Genomic DNA, 21,716 nt, shown 5'->3' with positions numbered 1-21,716 from the left:
TCCCTCACCTCCCCATCTCATCCTATTCACACTCTACTCAACTATCCCAAGTGGCGTCCTATCATCAAGTGCATAGTCTGCTTTCAGAGGTTGGTGGAACTTTGTGTCTAAGAATATTTAACTTTAGGGATTAATGAGCCTTTAAATGACCCAAACACCTAAGTCAATTAGTGAAGCCAATGAGTTCATTGTGTTTTGAATGCACAGCAGCACTGACTGTGCACCCTGTCTGCTATTTCTTTTCATAGCCATGTATTTGCTGGGAATAAGTGCTAATAGTGTGTACTAATAATGTGATCCAGCTAGATTAATTTGCTTGCAGTCCATCCACGGCAATGGCAGAAATACTACAATCTGTTTTCTGCTCTTATAGCTATATTCTATTTTCGGAGCCAGAAGGCATACGCACCGTACATTACTGCGAGAAAATATTCTCTCCTAGGTATGACCACTACTATGCTGAGAGACTCCGACAAGACCAAAATAAAGGATTTGACAGCAGATTAAAAACTGCTTTCTCCACCTCTGCCCTCGCTCTGGCTAGTGTGCTCATTAGCATTGCAGGCTGTAGAAGGGCTTTGCAGAGAACGCCTGGCTGAGAGACATACCTTGCCTATATCCATGTCAAAAGCAACAGCAAAAAATGTGCCAAGTTACGTGATGCCTATCTGCAGGAAAAAAAAATGTTTGGAACAGAGACAGCGTTATGCAGCCCCCTGTCCACATATTCTAAACCTGGCTCTGTGTTATCGGTTAGTGGTTGTGAGCCGGTGACTCTATGTGCAAGATACCTGCTAACATTTCAAATAAGCAAATAAAGGACTCTTGAAGGGTTTGTCCACACTCTGATGGCTTTAACATACTGTCTTAATTATGCCATTATGTTGCTTTAACTAAATACATTTTTCTGTCTTTTTGTCTTCTTTCTAACAAATCTAAGCAGAGTTATTGTTGTCCTTTTACCCTTTGATATGACACATCTCTGCTCTGCTCTCTCCAGAAAATACAAATGTATCCAGAGAGCAGCTCTGCGTCATATTCCACCCCATACGCAGCAGGGCTGCCAACAGTCAGTAAATATTCTAATGAAGGGTCACTGTAATCTGGAACCTTCCTGACACTACTACAAGTTGTCAGTAAACATATTTGCAAGGTTTGGATCCCTGCAGCACAGCCGTAAATGTACAGTTACATCCACGGTGGTTTCTATAATAATTTTTTGAAATACATACACACTTATGTTACCCAGTATGGGGTATATTGATACGGGTCTATACATCAAAGTTTGAACAATTTTGAAGGAATTGGTGACATGGGGAGTTGGGTCTTAATGAGGGACTATTCCTGCTAAACAGGTACAGTTGGGAATGATTTGATGGACAGACCGGCTGATGTTAAGGTGATGGGTTATGGTGGGGAGTAGGAGGCCTGCGTGGATCACCAGTTTTCAGAGACTGAATAGAGAGGGGGGAGCAGCCTAGCTGGGTCCCTGCTCCCAGTTCCATCTTTGTTTTCTTATGTCAGAATTTCAAGTGAGATTATTAAAAATCTTCAAATGGTAATTTAACAAATTATTTATATGCTGTTATATCACCAGCATGGTATAACTGATTTGTAAAAATGACCCAATAAGCAAATCATAAATTAGAGATGCTCAGGCTCGGTTCCCCGAGAACCGAACACACCCGAACTTAGGGGATCGGTACTTTTGCGCGCCCTCGGAGTCGAAAACGAGGCAAAACATCATCATTACGTCATCGGATTTTGCAATTTTTGGATTCCTTGTTAAGATCCAACATAATGGTGGGAGGGAGGGCAGGCGTGGGCCCAAGGACAATTCCATCTTGCACCATTTTTCTTTTCTGCCACCGCTGTGTGCCAATGTGTCCTAGATGTGCTAGGAACTGCCGTGTGTTCGTGTCGTTGCTCTGTCGCTTACCATCCAGCCAGGTCACTGCAGTATTTTTCCGAAAGTGTATGAAAATAATATTGAGATCTGTGAGGTGGTCAAAATTGACTGCAGATGACTTGAAATTAGTGTTATTGAGGTTAATAATAATGTAGGAATAAAAAAAGAGCCAAAATATGTGATTTTAGCATATTTTAGGATTTTTTCGAAAAAATCCAAAACCAAAACACACAAGGGCAGTTTTGCCAAAACCAAAACACAAAGCTAATCCAGATCCAAAACCAAAACCAGTTCATAGGGGTCAGTGAGCATCTCTATCATAAATATGGTCCTGTCTTGCAAGACTGTACATTACACAATAATGAAAATTATTTAACCACTTTATGACTGCCAATTATTTATCTATGTTATTTTACACCCAACATGCATTTGCGGCAACTTTCTTCCCCACAGTCTCCTTGTTCCAGAGTACAGGACTTTTTTTGAATGACAAGGGGTGCTTACATCACCCCCTACCTATGCCTGAAACATTGTATTCACAAACATGGTTAGTGGCAGCTACAAACCCAAATGCTGGGGTGGGCTCAAGCATCCACGGGCCCCTTAGGGTACTCATTGATTCAGTTTCCTGCCCCTCTGATCACTTGCTCAAAGTGAGCGCTCTGTTCAAATGTGCAGGTGCATTTATGCAAGTCGTGCTGGGTAGTTTGCTAGGCAAATGGGTGATGTCAATAACGCTGGGATTCCCTTTACATGCAAAAAAAAATCTGAAAAAAATTAATAGAGGGTTAAAAATGCTTTTTGAAAACCTCAAATATCATTGTGTGCATACAAAAATACTACTCACCCCAGAATTTAAAAAAAGAAAAAAATATATTTGATATTCTTATACTCAGGAGAACTATACATGTTGGGGGTAAATATTTGGGGTAATACAAATAGTTTTTTCCCTATATAATATCCATACAATAAAATTAAAAATAATTCTGCTGTTACATATGTCACACAAAAAAACAAAACGTAAAATCCACTTTTGGCATCACCAATATGAGTCTATATAGAACATTTGGCTTTTGTGCACACCTCTATGGAGGTAGCCAGCCATCCCCAGGTAATAAATAAACTCTAGTCACTGTCAGGATTTCCATGCACGGGATGCCGCACAGTGCAGAGCACCGGAGCCAGGGCTGTCATCTGAGATGTATGGATGATGTATTTAATGATCAATACGGTTGATCAGTGGCCCGTGGGGCTCAGGCAGGGCACGGGTTAACCATGTGGTGAGGCAGCGCTGACCCGTTTTAGCATTTGGTGGGTTAAGGTAGAAGGGTGGGGGATGCTGAGAGCCCTCCTTCCCCCAGCTGATCTCAGACAGGGGGTGTGCTAGGCATCAGTGCCGGCTTCTGCTTGCAGCTTGACCGGGACAGTCACACATGCAGGAGCCCGGGGGCCACAATGTGGCCCCTGTGCAATGAGTCATGGCACCCAGACTGAGCCCCCGCAGGGCACGGAGATATCTCTTCCTCTGCACCCTCTGCTTATCCTGCACCCTCCTCTGCTACAACCTCATCCTCCGCGTCCACTTCAACATGCACAGCCGGGGGTACCAGCAGCTCAGCTGCCCCCCGCACCCCCCAGTCTTGGGGGGCAAGAAACTATTGCAGAAGCTGCTCCTTTGCCCACACTCCGGAGCTACTGTTCCCTTCGCCGGTACCGACCTACCTTACACTGACTGGAGTGGCAAGAACCTCACCGAACCCTCTAAAATAACGGGGTTACCCCCAAAACCTACTGGACATCAGACTCACCCCTCTGTGAACAGTACAGCTGCCCTCAGATACGGGCACAAGAAGCTGCCCCAAGCTATCATTGTGGGGGTCAAAAAGGGAGGTACAAGAGCAGTCCTGGAATTTATAAGGGTACACCCAGAGGTGCGAGCTATGGGCACAGAACCCCACTTCTTTGACCGGAACTATGAGAGGGGTCTGGACTGGTACAAGTAAGTGACCTTTTCATTCCGGAAAAACTCACCTGACATTTTTTTTTACTTTTTGAATTTGCCATTTAAATTTACTCATCTATGTGTTGGAGAATACATAAATAATTCACATATCTAAGGCTGGGATGGGGGGGTCACGTCTAAGTTGTTAATACAAAACATGACAGTACAGAAAACGTTACTTTGTTAGGTTCTGGATACAATGCTGATCCACTAAAAATAACCACTACCTGTCATCTATAATTACGGATCTCCTACTGCATACATTGTAATATTTGCTCTTTGGTGTAAGCATTCATTATCCTTGTATAGCCTTTAGGTTCTTCAATGGTTCTTCAATAATTTCCCCCCTAATTTAGCCAGAAACACCTTTCACAGTAACAAAATGGTTAATGGACACATTCAGAGGACTACATAACCCTCTGACACTAATGGTGGTTAATGTTTTAAGGTGGTTAGTGATGTCAGTAGATATTGCTCTTTATTCCCTGTCACTTCCCCCCCCCCCCCCCCCCCCACCTAGATTTTAGGAGTCACCAAAATGTTAATTTGACACATCATAAAACTCACATTTGAAACAGGAATCATTTAGCATGATTGAGAGTGGTTACCTAGAAGCATTGCAAGGACTGCACAAACAGTGCCAGAGCTGTGAGTATGACGGATGGGTTCCAATATTGTCTATCCACTGGAGAACATCCCCGCAGTGGCTTCACCCCAAATTCCATCAGGCTGGTGTATCCCAGCATCATATGTCTAGCCTGAGGTAGGGATCACTTCAGGTCTTTTTGGAGGGATAGATTGAGAAGCACACAATTTCTTACAGATAATTCAATTACTGTAGAACTCTAAGTATTGTGATACCACACACAGTATAAACCCAGACACACTATTATTTTCCTATATAGAAATGATCATATTCTTTACAGATATTAATTACTGTGTCTTCTCGGCTTTACAACAAACATTAACCATTTCAGTGTCCTGAATTCAACTTCTCCCCCTAAACATAAAAACTGCTTGCAATATATATCATCCCATCATTATGTTTATCATAGAGTAAGCAACTCACTTCCGTTTATATATTACCTGTAACTAAGATTTTGTTTTCATTTGATTGGTTTCATTCTAGTTTTCTAACTCTCAAACAAGGTCAGACCTGGGTTTAGGAGGTACAACAAGACATAGCACCTATGCAGACAAATACTATACTCACATACACAACACACTATCAGTATACACAATAATATACAATAAAGTGCTTATTTGTGACATGATATAAAATGAATTTTGCTGGGACCCATACTGCCTTGTAGATCATTGGGAATTCCATTGTTAATGTACAAACCCTATACTAGTAGATATTCTTTAATTCAAAAGTTATTTGATTATTTAGGGGTGTATTCATCAGATTTGGATAAAAATCCTAAACACATAGGCTGTTTCATAATGATTGATACCTCTATCAATAATCATATTTATGTGAGATGTTGCCAATAAGCTTTACTTTTCAGTGATATCAGTTTTAAATTGTAGTTGTAATAACCTATATTATTATGCAATCATTTTACTGCAGTGAAAACGTAATATACTACTTTCAAATGTATAATCCAATAACCTGTGTAAAGGTGGGAAATAATTTTTAACTCTCCGAAAATGAAGGGGAATCAAAAATAGTCCAATACAATATTATACATCCTTTCATCCTCCCAATAAAAACTATCCAACACCACAATCAGTCTGAAGTTGATATTTGCTATGCAAAGTACATTTCAAGCTAAAATGTGCAAAACAGCTACGCTCAGCTACACTAATTCCCTATGGCTTGGCGCTTTTCCCTAGAACGGCCAGCTTATTAGCAATATTCCCTGTTACATTTCTCCAGTTGTGTTTTGTTATGCAGGAAAACTATATGTCTCTTATTATGCTATGAAATACTCTGAGTAGCTCAGGCAGTCTCCAGCTATACTTCATTGTTACATTAATTGTTTCCACTCAGTTCCTCCCAGATCCAAAGCAAGTTGACTTTAATTAACAAAACAAGCAAAAAAGGAGGTGGGTCTACAATGACAGGAGTAAGAGGACGAATTATAGCACAGAAAAGCAAGAAAAAAAATATAGGTTTTATTTTACATTACATGTTGTCAATTTTACCACTTTATTGATCATCTGGTTGATTAAGTAATTGGTTCTTTTTACTGTAGCTTTTAACCTTTTACTTGATATATACCACTCATATTTATCTGAAGCTCTGTTAGTCTCGTGATAAAACATTACAAAGATGAACAGGAAGAACAGATTAATAAGAAAGGAAAAAATTGAATGTATGAAGTTATAAATTGAAATAATCTAGAGCTCTTGATGGATCAATGATTCAGGGAATTTATAGCTTTTACCCTCAGTCAGTATACAAACTAAAACAAACACAGATCTCAGTGACATAACTAGAACTTACTGGGTCCCATAGCTAAGATAGGAAAGGGTCACCAACTCTCATCACCTTTGATCCATTTTCAAAGTCTTAGTACTCATCAAAGCTAATAACCATTGAAAATATAAAGTATAGTTGAGGCAGTATACAGTTATACTCCATTGTTACACAAAATGTTTCCACTCTTCCTTTTCCAAAGTAAAACTGAATTTATTCCCTCAAAATAAATGTAACTTTCACCAATCAAGTCTCCTGACTGAGGGGTCTCTTAGAGGCACAAGTTTTCCTCTGTTCCCATGAACTGCTATTGGCTGTTACACCTTGGACAGGAATGAATCAAGTCCATGGTGTGTTTTAGTGGGGGAGAACAGTGCGTACAATATTACAGTGCATTAGGTTGTGGAGTATATACTTGTTGGAAGTTATGCTGCAATGCACTATGTAAACCAGATGGAGGAACCTGTCTCTTACACAAGCCATTGATGGTGAATTGAGAGACAGGAACACAGGTAGAAGTCCACAATAGATATTAAATACAAAATTTGACTAAAAATTAAAAAGAGAATTTTTTTTTCCTAGAAGGCAATGCAGACATAATATACATCTTCTTGTCTGAAAACTAAGTTACTAAGCTTAGAACAGACTTCTCCAGAACTCACCAAACAATGACACTTGCAGTAACATCAGCAGGCGTTTGCCCCTGAACTACATTTACTTAGGGCAGTAACAGTAAAAGTCCAGTCTGATTGGGATTCAGCCCAAAACCTGAACTGGAGCGAAAGCAATAACTGGCCCAACCAGAAACCATTATCCCACATCGACTCTATATGTAAGTCCTGTTACATACATCCAAAGAACATTTCCAGGATACGCACATATCTCACACAAGACACTGCAAAAACCTTAATTCATGCACTCATCATCTCCCGCATTGACTATTGCAAATCCCTTTATACTAGTCTTCCCCTAAACAGACTCTAACCCCTACAATCTATTTTGCACGCAGCAGCCAGACTGATTTTCCTTTCAAATCGTTCTTCTTCTGCTGAACCACTCTGTCAGTCTCTATATTGGATTCCGTTTTTCACGGAATCCAATATAAAATACTTCTACCAACATAAAAGGCCATCGACAAAACTGCCTCAACATACATCTCCTCAATTGTATCAAAATATCTCCAAACTCGACACCTCCATTCTGCACAAGGTCTGTGTCTCTCTTCCACTCTCATTACATCCTCCCATTCCCGGTTACAGGACATTTTTTGAGCTGTACCCACTCTGTGGAATTCCCTCCCTCACACAATAAGACTTTCCTCTAGTCTAAAAACCTTCAAATGTTCTCAGAAAATCCCACCTCTTCAGGCAAGTTTATAATATTCCTCAACCACCCTCTTAACCTCACTAGGTTATCCTATCACCCCCATTTACACAATTCACACAAGACAACAACCCTCAGACCCCAGAACAACATTTCTGTGTGACTGGATCATATAGCATACAAATCACTTTTTACCTTTGCAATCTGGATGGACTCAAATGCAATATGTAGCCTTAACCTCATGTATCTAACTCCCATTGACCTATTGATTGTAAGCTTGCGAACAGAGCGTTCTAACATCTTTGACTGTTTTACCAAATATTGTTTATTACTGTGTTTGCCCCCAATTGTAAAGTGCTACGGAATTTGTTGGCGCTATATAAATAAATGTTGATGATGATGATTATTTACCAATTCACCCTAGAACTTATTTCACCTAGTAACAGAACCTGGCAGAAATATGGACACCCTCCATACTTTTCCGCTGCCAATTCACACCACATATTGATACATTTGAATATATATTCCCGCAAACAGACACACTCTAAAAATGTTTTCAACAGATATATAAAGAATGATACCACCTGTGATGTTATATTAATGCACTATATATAGATATATAACAATAGATATGCCCACAAGAATGAAATGCAGTGCATTCATAGTAAGCGTGTACTAAACAATTAACTTTAACATTTGAATTTAACACAACATTTATCATGTGACTGTTCTATAGTAACGCTGCAGGTTCCCTATAACCACTTCTCTTTCACAAGTGACCACTTAGGTAAAGATATTAACGTATCTATGGTCATTTATGTGACGATAACAGATATGACAACTGTCATGTTTTCTGCTGGAAGCCACATTTTCACCGACTGGCATTTAAAGTTTTCTAATCAGGGTGCAGATGGGGGATAAGATATCGGCCTCCTCAGAGCCCTACGCCCTCAGTGCTACTGCTGAGCTGGGAGAAACATTCAGTTACTGTCTGAGCACTCTCGCTAGGTCACAGATCTGCTAGCACCCAATTGGCTGTCAGGAGCTTCATTTCATCACTATCAGCCAATAATACAATAGGTTTATAGTGTTCCATTTCCTTTCCTGAAGTCTGTTAGGATGCTGGAGTTCGAAGCAACAGGCTGGTAGTACCTCAACCGCAACGCATGTACATTACACACTAAGAAATGGTTTCTCTATTGGAAATTGCCCACCAGAGACTAGACTCTATAGTTTATCTAGTTTATCTATGGCCCAAAGACTGGGCGCTATACTGCACACATGGCCACTGGGCTATATCACACTTGCCTACCTTTGGCAAGTTGTATCTGGGAGAGGGGCGTGCCTAGAGGACTAGAGGACGGGAGGGGGCGGGGCACTTTTGGCCCCGTCCCCCACGTCAAATATGCCGCTTTGTCGCGGGGGCGGGGCCACAATGACGCGATTCACCGCAAATCGCGTCATTTTAGCCCCCCGCAATTGTGGGAGATTTGCCAGCTCTCCCGGGAGTCAGTGAGACCGACCCGAATTTCGGGAGTCTCCCGGACATTTCGGGAGAGTTGGCAAGTATGGGCTATATATTGTACACTGGACACCAGAGACTGGGATCTGTATTGTACAACGGCCATCAGGTTTTGTACACTGGTCACACCTTCATTGTAGTCTCTTCTCTTCTTCCATTATTTTCCCCTAATAATCATTAACGCTAAGGATTAATGTAACTTGCCCTCTTCACAATGTGTGAGAATACTAAGTGGGCTGGACTAATGATGGGTAAAAAATGTTGCCAACATGAGATTCTCCGTATCCCTGTCTGTATTCTGTATCTACGCATGTAGTTTACAACTAAATGATTTCCTGGGGCTTTTTCCTGACTAAACCATGTTTTCTGCTTTCCCTGGAATTGGTGACAAGTGCAATGATATCAATGCATTCTGGGGGAAAAAAAACTTCTTCAGCAGCAGTGTGAGAGTCAAAAGGTTAAAATGACGCAGAGACTGCCGATGGTGCTATTTATTAAGAAGGCGCAGATGTTGTGCTAGATAACTGATGTGAAAATGAGGGGTAAAATGTATTTCAGTTGAGCCTTAGCTATTATGCACGATTAAACCAGAGAGCATCCACTTACTAGAGAAGAGGAGATTCTTGAAACAAGTAGCTTACAGTCAATGATTATTATTAATTACAAATATAATTATGTTTATATATATAAGCGTGCATATTTGCAAACAGTAATTTACTAGGAATAGGGGGAGTATCTCTTCTGCAGATAGGAAGTGGTGTTAGACTTTGATTTCTCTGTTGGTGAAGCAGAAGAAGAATCTGAAAGGGAAACTGATTAATGTTGACATTGACTATAAAGGTTCCATTATCATTTTTCAGGTGGTTTTCCCCTTGATCTGTCACAGGGAGCTAAGTGTTAGCGTTGTGGTACAGTAGGGGTACTTTGTATACATCTATTTGTATACAATCACAGTGCTGCCCAAGTTTCAGACACCAAGTTACTTTGAAATCCAGAAAGCTTTGGTCGCACACAGGGAGCTCGCCAGACATTTTTATGACGACTGTAGCTGTCAAATGCTTCTGTTAGATTGTGAATAAGATGACTGCTGCAACATCAAGTGGGAAACAGACACTGACTGAGGATAGAAATAAAATATACATCTATGGTGCATATTTTTTTGGTGCTCAAAGGACCCCTGTCCTTCTGTGAATTGTCAGGTGTTTATTTCACTCGACATGAAACTAGCTAATCACATGCTGGAAGTCTTTCCTGTGCGCCTCTCACATTATCACTACAATGACAAATAATGGTATGCCAGGAAAAAGACAGAAGTGTCCATAGATTGCATTCAAGGTACTTTGCTCATAGACTGATAAAAGAAATATAATATCTGGCTATAATTCATCCACTCAGACCTACAAGACACTACACATCCTTTTTCCCATTTTCAGTGGAGAAAAGCGGGAATGTTTACCAATGTGGTTAGCATCCTGGCAAAATGCAGGTGTGCCTGGCGGGATAAGGGGCGTGGCTGGACAGATTGTGGGTGTGGATAATTGCTTGTGTTGTTGTTGTTGTTGTTGTTGCTGCTGTGGGTTTGTGGAGATGTTGCCTATAGCAACCAATCAGATTCTAGCTATCATTTATTTAGTACAGTCTACAAAATGACAGCTACAATCTGATTGGTTGCTATAGGCAACATCTTCACTTTTTCAAACCCAAATTTTAGTAAGTATACACCAAAGAGTCAATATACATATTTCTGGTAACATTACAACTCAAGCTGGGGGTAATGAGTGTGGGAGTACACCGACTTTTCTGCTTCAGTATACAGGTGAGTTCCACACTCCCCCCTAGCCTGCAGATGAGATCGTCCTATAGACAAAGCTGCCTCTAGGCCAAGAAACCCCAGGGGCTCTTATGTGTTCAGTAGGGGAGAAATCGGGCAGTAATCCTGTCTCTGCACAACTAACCATTTCCTTCACACATTTGTAATTGTTTTATGTTTGTGAGAAGATGGAGGCAGGGCACAGAGCTGATCTGTAGTGCAGCCACCTCTGACTGGTCCACATGCCAGTCCATGATCGTCAGTAACCTGGGCATGGGCTTATAAAGTTATGTGGGAGGCCTATAGATTGTAAGCTTGTGAGCAGAACCCTCTTACCTCTTTATCCGTCTGTTAATGCCCAGTCTTATTTTACTGCTGTGTTTGTTTGTTCTTAACAGCAGAGTATGCTATAAAAAAAATATATATATATTATTATTACTATAGTGTCATTTAAGGTCAAAGGTTAATTGACTTTTGAGAAATATGGTATAGTATTAGCGCTCAAAATTGTCCTATGATTGAAAAATAAATGCAATGTAATTTGATGAGGATAAGGAGAGAGGAGGGGTGGTTTAGTTGAATGAACCAGGGGATGTAAAATCAACAGATATGTAATACATTATCAATTGCAAATAAAATTCAGAATGATATCCACAGATGATACACATGGTTATCTAACACTGTAATTGTACACTATCAGTGAGAATGCCAGAAGGCCAAAATGCACAATTGTCCAATTTGAAGAACAGTGGAGGCTTCTAAAGGGAGCCCTAGTAAAACGATGATAGTCCTTAATAAAGTCCAGACCAGATTGAGGAAACAAGGTCGGGGGCAATGTGGTCCAATTATAAACAGTCTTTGACCAACCTTATAAGGTATTCAGCATTGCAGTGGGAGTCCAATAAATCCTATTCTGTGACAAGATGCAGGGATCCCCGTTTAAGTGAACAGCGCTTAACGCCCTCACGAAGCAAGTCCTCAGCGATGGTGTGATGCCGATTCGCGGGAGAGAGACGGCGTGTGTTCCACAGTGGAACGCACGTCACTTCCGGGATGATGTGAGAATAAAGGGGCGTGTCCCAACGCGTTTCATTTGCTTAGCGAATTTCCTCATCAAATTACATTGCACTTATTATTCAATCATAGGACAATTTTGAGCGCTAATACTATACCATATTACTCCAGTTGTCTTAAAGGGATAGGATATTCCCTTTAGTAATAGCTGTTCTTGTCTTAATAGAGTAGAGCGCTACCTGTATCTATTTTATTTGTAATTGACTTTTGAGTGGGGTTTCCACACCACGCCACTAGTGGGCGTGACCAGCATGTATGGGGGCGTGGCTGTAATATTAGACAGTGCTTGGCTGCTCTTCAACTCTTCCTATCCCTATAATATACATGGGCATTGCTGCGTGCACTACTGTTAGGTGCACACAGCTCTCCCTTTTCAAGCAGAGCCATGTGAAGCGGGGGCAGAGTCCAGCCACCTCAATTATACAGTGCCACAGGCTGGGGGGGGGGGGGGGGGGGGGGTTTCCGGTCACTAGGAAACCCCCCTTGGTTTGCCTATGCTGCACTTCCTTTACTCTGTTCCCATTTTAATAAGGCCATGATTAGTCTGAACAATCTGTTTTTTATCTTGCTCTGTTTTTCTGTATTATCCATTTTCTTTATAACACCAATTGAAAACAGTGGTTGGGTGCTCACCAGTGGCAACAGATGGCTAGTAGATAGACTTCTCAGAGGGTGTCAGCTAACGGTGGGCCTCAAGGCTCTTCTACAGCCGTCATAATCAATAGTATTTTCTCTTTTGACAACAAAATGCATTCACAAAGACTGTTGTAGAAAAGAGTGATGGTGAAAAGAGTGAAGAGTTTGCCTATGGTAAGCTCCAATGGGTCAGGGACTGATGTGAATAAATACATTTTCTCTGTACAACGCTACATATTATAGTGGTGCTATCCAAATAAATGATAATAATAATACTTTGTCAGCATATTAAAGTTCTGTGATAATATGTGGGGCTAAAGGGCACTTATGGTGCTATTTGGACTATATAAAGTTATATGATTGGGAATGGTGATACGCCATATGTGTTGGACAGTGGACTGTATATGATGGATAGTTGGGCTTGATGTACATATTACTTTTAATTACATTTACTCATTTGTTGCTATACCACATACATTAAATATTTACATTTTTACTTATATTTCTGCTGAAATTATAAAAAATATAATTATAATAATAGTTTAGTGATTTGTGTTTTAATAAGTATATTCTTTTCTCCATGTCATACATCATCTATATATCTTGTCCTTAATGTATACTGTTTTGCAGTGTTAATTTAAATTTTCAATCGTATTGTGAAAATTAATTGGAGCCTCCAAGGTCAGCAAGAGATATTGTATAATTCTCTGTGCGCGTGATATCATCTGGGACGGGAGATCTCAGTGCAAATCCCGTCATGTTGGCCCCGCCCCCATGACAAAATGCTGCAATTGTGTCAACACACCTGCGGGAGTCTGGAAGAAGTCGCTGAAATTGGCAAGTCACCCGGACAATGCAGGAGAGTAGGCAAGTGTGGTGTTAAATCCAGTACAGTACCACAGCAAACGCATCATTTTACCACAGCAGGTGGGCCAAAAGGATGCGCTTCCCGGAAAACACCGAAGCTCAAAATCTGCCCACTTCGCTAGGAAGTTTGCAGATGCGGGAGACTTGCCAGCTCTACTGGGAGTCCGGGAGACTTGCCTGGAATTCGGGAGACTCCCGGACATTCCGGGAGAGTTGGAAAGTATGCCAAATACTCAAGTCAATTTTATTGTGACAGAGAGTAGTTAAAATGCAAACAACTATGTTAGAATCCAATCCAGTAATGGTGATATGATGGGATTGGAGTGCTCCGAGGCAGTAACATACATAACATATTTACATATATTACACAGCACTGAAGCGTTGCTATTTTACTATGCGTTACTAAGCGTTACTATTTTAAAATGTTTGCAACTTTACTTGTATTTACATTCTCTACTATGTGATTTTTAAATTCTGTTTATTAATAATAATAATAATAATAATAATAATAATAATAATAATAATATGTAAACGTGTGTATCGGGGGGGGGGGGATAAAGGATTTGTCCCATGTTTAATAAATATATTTCCTATAATCATTACTGCAAATGTAGATTTATTGTTAATGTTTGTCTGTTTAATGTATTTGGAATCACTCTGGACCTGAGTCATTAAGGAGAGCAAAGCAAAAAAAAGGAGTAACTTTGCACCTGGGCAAAACCATGTTGCATTCGAGGGTGAGGTAAATTTAAAACGTGGGGACAGATTTTTAGTTGGGGGTAAGGCATGTCCTAGATCAGCTTTAAATTTCAGTGTAAAAATAAAGTAAACAAGTATTTGTGTGCTATATGACAAAAAGTCAGTATTTTCTTTATGTGCAAAATAAAAAACTAATTTGCACCACTTGCATTGTAACATGGTTTATCCAGGAAAAACTTACTCATTTTTGTATTTTGCCGTGCTCTCCTTAATGATTCAGGTCCTCTATGTGAAAGCTCTTTCTCTCTTTAAAAGAGTCATGTACAGCATTTTGGGATCATCAAGTCATGTCTCTTGCTTCAATCTCTACCCACTGTGTTTGTGAAAAAGCATATAAATGTTATGCATATGTGCATGCATCCACTAAGCCCTCAATATGCATTTGATATGTGGCCAATATGCACTTCATGCGGTCACATGTTGACTTGTGTTTGTAATGCATTGAGAATGGAGGTAGCACATAGCTTTTCTTATTAGTTATTATTAGTTTTAATGGTGTTTCCAGTGTGTACACTACATGTAGAAACCCTATTGACATGAATAGGGGGAAAAAACAGACAAAATGCTGGTGATAACCCCTTATGTAACCCCCAGGGTATGTACAGCATGAATTAGTAAAGTGTGGTGGTATAGTTTCAAGCCGCATCTAAAAAAACGTGTTGTAGGTGCAAGTGTAAACGCAAATGGGTGTGAATGGATAGAATAGAATGGGTTTTGTGTTAATATGGGTTTACATGATTTGCAGTTGGGTTGAAAACAAAAGTCCCAATGGGTAAAGGGCTTTAAGGAGTCTGCCATATATTCCTTAGATTTTAAAAACACAATGGGGAACATTTATTAAATCTCCTGCACTGGAAAACAATTACAAAGATTGCTGCACACATATTTATAATGGAAGATGACCTTATTTTTTACTCACCTTTGTGACTAGTGTGACTTAAAGGTGGGATGAGTTTGTGGGGGCTTCCCAGTGCCCCACTTTAACAAAATTATGATATTGATGAAACCCTTATGAGGTCTGATAAAGGGCATACAAATAACAAATACAGACTGTATATATTTACTAAACTGTGGGTTTGAAAAAGTGGAGATGTTGCCTATAGCAACCAATCAGATTCTATCTGTCATGTTGTAGAATGCACTAAATAAATGAAAGTTAGAATCTGATTGGTTGCCATAGGCATCATCACCACTTTTTCAAACCCGCAGTTTAGTAAATCTAGCCCCTGGTGTAGGGAAGGTAGAAGACAGTTTTAACACACAAAAGAAACAAATTAACAGACGTTGTTCAATGTTTCTATAAACGCCATGCAGGCTAGAGAACTAATTTTCAAAATAAAATAAAAAATCTATCTGCCCAGATTTAATAAATATCCCCCCCCCCCCCCCCCCAATGACTTCAGGGAAAGCAATTAAGGTTGATGAGACTCAGGTAGGATTTTCCGAGAGGTGGAAAGTAGCTCTTAATAAACTGCATTGTTGCCTATCTTCCTGCTTCTGACAAACGCATGCATTGGTAGTGATCTCGAGATAGTATCCTGGTAGCAGGGCCGTCTTACCCATTGGGCACGCTGGGCAGGTGCCCGGGGGCCCTGCAGCCCAGGGGGGCCCTCCGGAGGCAGAAAAAAAAAAACCCTGCAAAAAAAGAAGAAAATACTTACCGTGCTGTCAGCTGGCGATCCGGCTCCCTCCCTGGTCTCCTCCTCCGTCGCGCTGGCAGTGCATGTCGGGCGTGACGTCATCACGCCCGCCCAACATCCATTGCGGAGCGTGACGGAGGAGGAGACCAGGGAGGGAGCCGGATCGCCGGCTGACAGCACGGTAAGTATTTTCTTCTTTTTTTGCAGGGTTTTTTTTTTCTGCCTCCGGAGGGCCCCCCTGTGCTGCAGGGTCCATATATATAATCATTTTTTGTATATATAGGGGCCCCGGTGCACTGCTGTGCCCGGGGGCCCAAGAGGTTCTTAAGAGGGCCCTGCCTGGTAGTAACATATCCTCAGTTACAGTTCATCCTGATGTGGAGGTTCCCTAGTTACGTTCCAAACAGGAAGCAAGACAAGTACACGGCTGGTTAAATAAAACAAGATAGAAATCAAACGATCTGTTTGCCATGCCCTGTATGCGTTCTGCACATACTGCAATACAATGTCATACATGGCGGTAAGTCCAGAATATAACGCATACATTATTTATTGAGGTCACCTCTGTGCAGCCTACATCATTACTACCCATGTACACTCCATCGATGGCACAGCATTAAAGACCGATTGATCCTTTTTTTCCACCCACAGTATTCTCGCCTTCTGTTCTGTTTGGAACGCAATAAGAGAAATGGCTCTTCTCATCTCGAACCCAACCACCCTTCCAAGTATAAGAACAGCAGAGGAACTTTCTAACGACTAATCCCCTGCTGTGGTTGGCAGCAGAATTTTGAAATTTGGTTAACAGTCTCTGTGTAGACAGAACTGAATTTCAGAACTTTCCTAACAACCATGGCTAGAGAAGTAGCTGTTACAGATATGGGGGGCTGGTGGTGGTGGGGGTCCTTAATCAGCAGGGTTGGATCCCTGATGTTCTGATACATGGGAAAGGACGGCGGAAATCTTTAAATTGTACACATAACATAAAAGAGCAATGATTTACATAAATAATGAACCAATTTCAACAACTCTTATTTTGTACAAGATATTAAATATATGATGATCATCATCATCATCTATTTATATAGCGCCACTAATTCTGCAGCGCTGTACAGAGAACTCACTCACATCAGTCCCTGCCCCATTGGGGCTTACAGTCTAAATTCCCTAATACACACACACCGACTAGGGTCAATTTGTTAGCAACTAATTAACCTACTAGTATGTTTTTGGAGTGTGGGAGGAAACCAGAGCACCCGGAGGAAACCCACGCAAACACGGGGAGAACATACAAACTCCTCACAGATAAGTCCATGTTCGGGAATTGAACTCATGACCCCAGTGCTGTGAGGCAGAAGGGCTAACCCCTAAGCCACCGTGCTGCCTATCTAGTTCATAACGTTAGTTCCCTTTAACTGATTTTCCTTAACACATAGCCACACCTCAGGAATTAGAACCGACAAGCGCAGTCTAATTTGAGTTCAAGAGAGGAGTTGATTAGTAGCAAAATTAAAACTAAAGAAAATGATCCATCTGTATGGTAATTAATAGACTGTCCGGCAAATAGATCAATAATTCTGATCAGAAGCATAATGGGAAAATCTATGGAGGGCTGTGATTAGATTCTGGCAGTAGCTAGGATTTGTCTCACTTACAAGTTTGTCCTTTGATTTATCTCATCTATGGAGCAGCCAGGTTCACTGTGTGCCTCAGAGCTGTATGTGATGGATCAGCTGGGAGTTGTGTCAGCCAGCGTCACGGTATCGGGGAAGGAGCTGATTCAGGCCGTCAAAGAAAAGAAGTATTTGCGGAGCTCTGATAGTACCGTTGCCAGTGCTGAATCCCTAGTTTGTGGTTCCCTAAGCCTTCCAGAAGAAATGCTCTCTTAATTAGGATATTGGGGCAGAAGCAACAGTTTATCTAACTAGAAAGTAATACAATTTAGAGCACATTCTATTTATGTGTTACTTGTATTTCTATATTGCTCTCTCGAAGAGTAACAGAAGATTGAAGGCGCCTTTTCTTCCTTTATGCATCTGCAGTATGCTACAAGCACTAGGCTTATATCTGTTACAATGGTGAGCATTTTGTAGATCACAAAATGTGCTTCGGAAACTTCAACTGGTCTTGCTGATTGCTGTAATGGGAGTGGGTCTGCTAGTCAGTGGGTGTGGTTTAAGACTAGTATGATAATGAAGATATAGAAAATCTTCATAGTTTAAATCACATTAAATTACAAAGAGGATTTTTGAATATAGTGTTGTTACAACCAAGATACTAGAGAAGCGACACTATGCATTCGATATACAAAGCAGATTTTAAATTAGAATTTATGAAGGATTTAGCTTGTTGGACCTGTGTCTTCTTAGATCAATAATCAAATAGATCAATAAGTCTGATCAGAATCATAATGGGAAACTCTATGGAGGGCCGTGATTTGATTCTAACAATGTGTGCAAATATAACTCAACTTGAACATTATTTTGCAATCTTAAGCACCTATTTATCAGTCTGATGTACAAATCTTTTTTTCTAGGACATCCCACATATATCAGTTATTCTAAGATTCACTGGATTGATTATATTGTAAGAGTTTTCTAAGTCTGAGAACAGCGAGCGCAGCTTTAAGGAGGGAAAAAACTTTAAAGCAACCAATCAGATTCTAGTTATCATTTATTTAGTACATTCTACAAAATGACAGCTAGAATCTGATTGGTTGCTATAGGCAACATCTCCACTTTATCAAACCCGCAGTTTAGTAAATTTACCCCTAGGTGTCGTAAGAGACGGGTGGGCATTTCCCCCCAAGGCCTTTCATGCTTTATAGAAGTGAGCGCTGCCACAGAGAATGATGGGGCTTATTTCAGTGCTGAAATTAGTACACTATCCAAAACACAAACACTTTATAAAGCACACAGTGCCTACTCTCTCGGACTCTCAGGAGAGCAGGCAAGTCTTGCGTCAAGAGAATTTTCAGGCCTCGGGACTGCAATTTCTTGGGGCCCCTTCCAAAGTCATCAAATGGGGCGGGTCACATCAGGTTGTTGGCTCCTCCCATTACACAGACAGGCCCGGACTCTGGTCCTAGTCCTTTATACTTGGCTCACCCCCCTCGCGGCACCCCTGCCAACCGTGTCAATGAGCACTGAGTTGTGATGACGCAATTAGCAGTACCTTATGTAAACACCTTAAGAAACACTGAATTGTTACTTAAGGTTGAATAAGAGACGTTACCTAGATCATTTGTATAGAGCATAGTAAGTCTGCTATCACCCACAGCAAGACTTAGGACCACAAATGGATATTTCAATAACTATACTGCAGGGCTAGGCAGCAGCCAGCTCACATATATACCAAACACACCTTGAACAACACTGTGATTAAGCATTCTAGAACACACCAGTGGGTGCGATAACGTTACCGCTAGCACTTCCCAGAGTCTACGTGTGTGTTAGGTCTACGAAATATGTCTGCAATCCTCAAACAATCTTTTTACCAGCAACATTTTCAGAGCTTGTGCCTAATGGGATTGTTGTGAGTTGTGTCTGGCAGCCCTGAATGAGGATATGATCTGCAAATTTCAAGGTCTCTCTGGCATGTCACTCAAAACTACTAGCAAGGATGGTAAAATAATTCTAATAATACAAAAAAAATAATAATAAAAGTAGTCCATGGGAGACTTAATTTTTGCCGAAAGATTATGCAGTCTTTGACATTTGCTTGTAGCCTTTTCAGTGATTGTAAATTCTGCCGGGGCATATAAAGAAGAATTGCATTGCTTCTTGTGGAAAAGCATACCGTTTGTTATAGGAATCTGCAGGTTAGATAAAGGTTCTCTTACAGTAAATATGACTTGTGTAGTATTTGAATAGTATTATTTCCACAGTATATTCAATAGTCCATCTCCTGACGATATCACATTGCAAATAATGCACTAGCCGTTCCCAATCCCCATAACCATCATGATCGGCTATAGTTTTACGTTATTTCTAAGAATAGGTCAAATTAAGGACATTTATTAAATTAACTAAATCATTCTTTGATTAAATTGAAAAAAATAAATACTGTGAAATATTGCAATATTTTGCAATATTGTAGAGGAGAGGGGACTGTGCTATAGTGTGCTCCATTGAATGTCAGAACAGATCTTTTTTCTCAAAAACTAATTTGGAAGTTGCTCACTACATACTGCCATGTCTATGAAGATGTATTCCACATTCCAATTCAATGGCTTAGTTAAAAGTAGCAAATCTAATATAGCAAACATGATTTTGCCTTCTTCACTTGTTCTTATATAAACCACCATACACAGATAAATCAAAGAATGCCTGTTTTCATACAATTGTCTTTACATTTAATAGATAAAGTATAGTACTGCCCACTTTGAGAGAAATCATCAAAGCAGTGGATATTGTAGAGCTATATGTACCCAATTCTTCGCTTTTATATTTAATAATAGATATCTAAGATCGGAGTATCCCTAAGTAAAGAATTGAGACATGTTAAACCAGGCTCGGATACACACAGCCTGAACACTTACCCACTAAGCCACACCCCTTATTCTTTGTTTATTGTAATGCAAAAAATTGGATTGTTGTGTGGTATTGGGTATAGCTGTTTTATATAGTTGTTTTATATATTTTTATTTTCATATCTTCTTAAAGGGATATACTTATGTATTACCACTTTCTCTCTTTTTACCCATGTTAAGGAAAATGTAGAAGTATTTCCAGAACAGTGCTACCCTGTGGTCGAATTACAATATCATGGAAAATATTACAGAGTATGTAGCCATCTATATTGATGCTATCAGAGAGATACCTCTGGTCAGGGGCGGATCTAGGAAATTACTATACCCCGGGCGATGTAGTTGGGGCGATTTAGGCCCTGCCCCCTTTCCGACTTCTAAGGCTGCCGGCGGCTGCACAGTATGTGCAGGTCCGTTCAGCAGTGACAGTGTGCTGTCCCGCTGCTCTGATTGTGTTTAAAACACAATCAGAGTAGCCGGGCAGCACACTATCACTGCTGAACGGACCTGCACAGTGTGTAGCTGTCGGCAGCAAGCCCCTGCTAGAGGGGGCGATCGCCCCCCCCTGGATCCGCCACTGCCTCTGCTCTGTAACAGCAATCTTGTGTGTAGATACAAGATCTACACAGCATGGGCCGCACAGTATGGTCAGTATGTCTCCCAAAATTTACACAGGCTAAATCAGGACAAATTAAGCCACACCCCTGATCCACCAAAAACGCCACAGTGATGAATCCCAGCCCATTTCCTTGTAAGTACCAATCCTTCCCAGGTTCAATAATCTGGACTACCCCGCCGAAAGTGGAACATTCAGGAGGTATGCAGCATGTGAACAGTTTATCCATTCCTTATCGTACGTATATGGGAAGGACTACAGTGCTGTCTGCTAATAGGACACCAAATACAAAGCACACCAAGGGGTAAATGTATTAAAGAGCAATTTTTGCAAATCACCGATATAGTCGGCGACTTTGACAGCTAAATGGAAAACATCAACGTGTGTAAAGGCAAATCTTGCCTGAAATCTTGACGAATATCGGTGATTTGCAAAAGTCACTCTTCTTGTCACTTTCACCACCTGTGGCTGCTGCTTTTTTTAGTTGCGGCTTGTCTGGATCCTGGAATGTCAGGGACCCTATTTGGAAAAAAAAAATAGGTACATTTAGAAAATTCCAACCAGCCCCGGCGTTAAATCAGTAGGACCACGATTTATCATTAGGC

General features: G+C 40.7%; 1 protein-coding gene across 2 annotated transcripts in view; it reads left to right on the top strand.

Annotated features, from left to right (window-relative positions):
- Positions 1-3,074: 3,074 nt before the first annotated feature.
- LOC142097574 (heparan sulfate glucosamine 3-O-sulfotransferase 2-like) overlaps positions 3,075-21,716 on the top strand; it is a 303,244-nt gene continuing 284,602 nt past the window's right edge. For both annotated transcript variants that reach the window (XR_012678211.1, XM_075179533.1), the window contains exon 1: positions 3,075-3,908. Coding sequence is in view for 1 of the 2 variants with exons in the window: in XM_075179533.1 (XP_075035634.1) it covers positions 3,388-3,908 (521 nt within the window). In the remaining variant the exon portion in view is untranslated. The remainder of the gene's footprint in view (positions 3,909-21,716) is intronic.

The sequence above is a fragment of the Mixophyes fleayi genome, chromosome 7, assembly GCF_038048845.1.
Source record: "Mixophyes fleayi isolate aMixFle1 chromosome 7, aMixFle1.hap1, whole genome shotgun sequence".
Taxonomy (NCBI): Eukaryota; Metazoa; Chordata; class Amphibia; order Anura; family Limnodynastidae; genus Mixophyes; species Mixophyes fleayi.
Note: the sequence above shows the minus strand (reverse complement) of the source record. Positions and strands in the feature narration are given on the sequence as shown.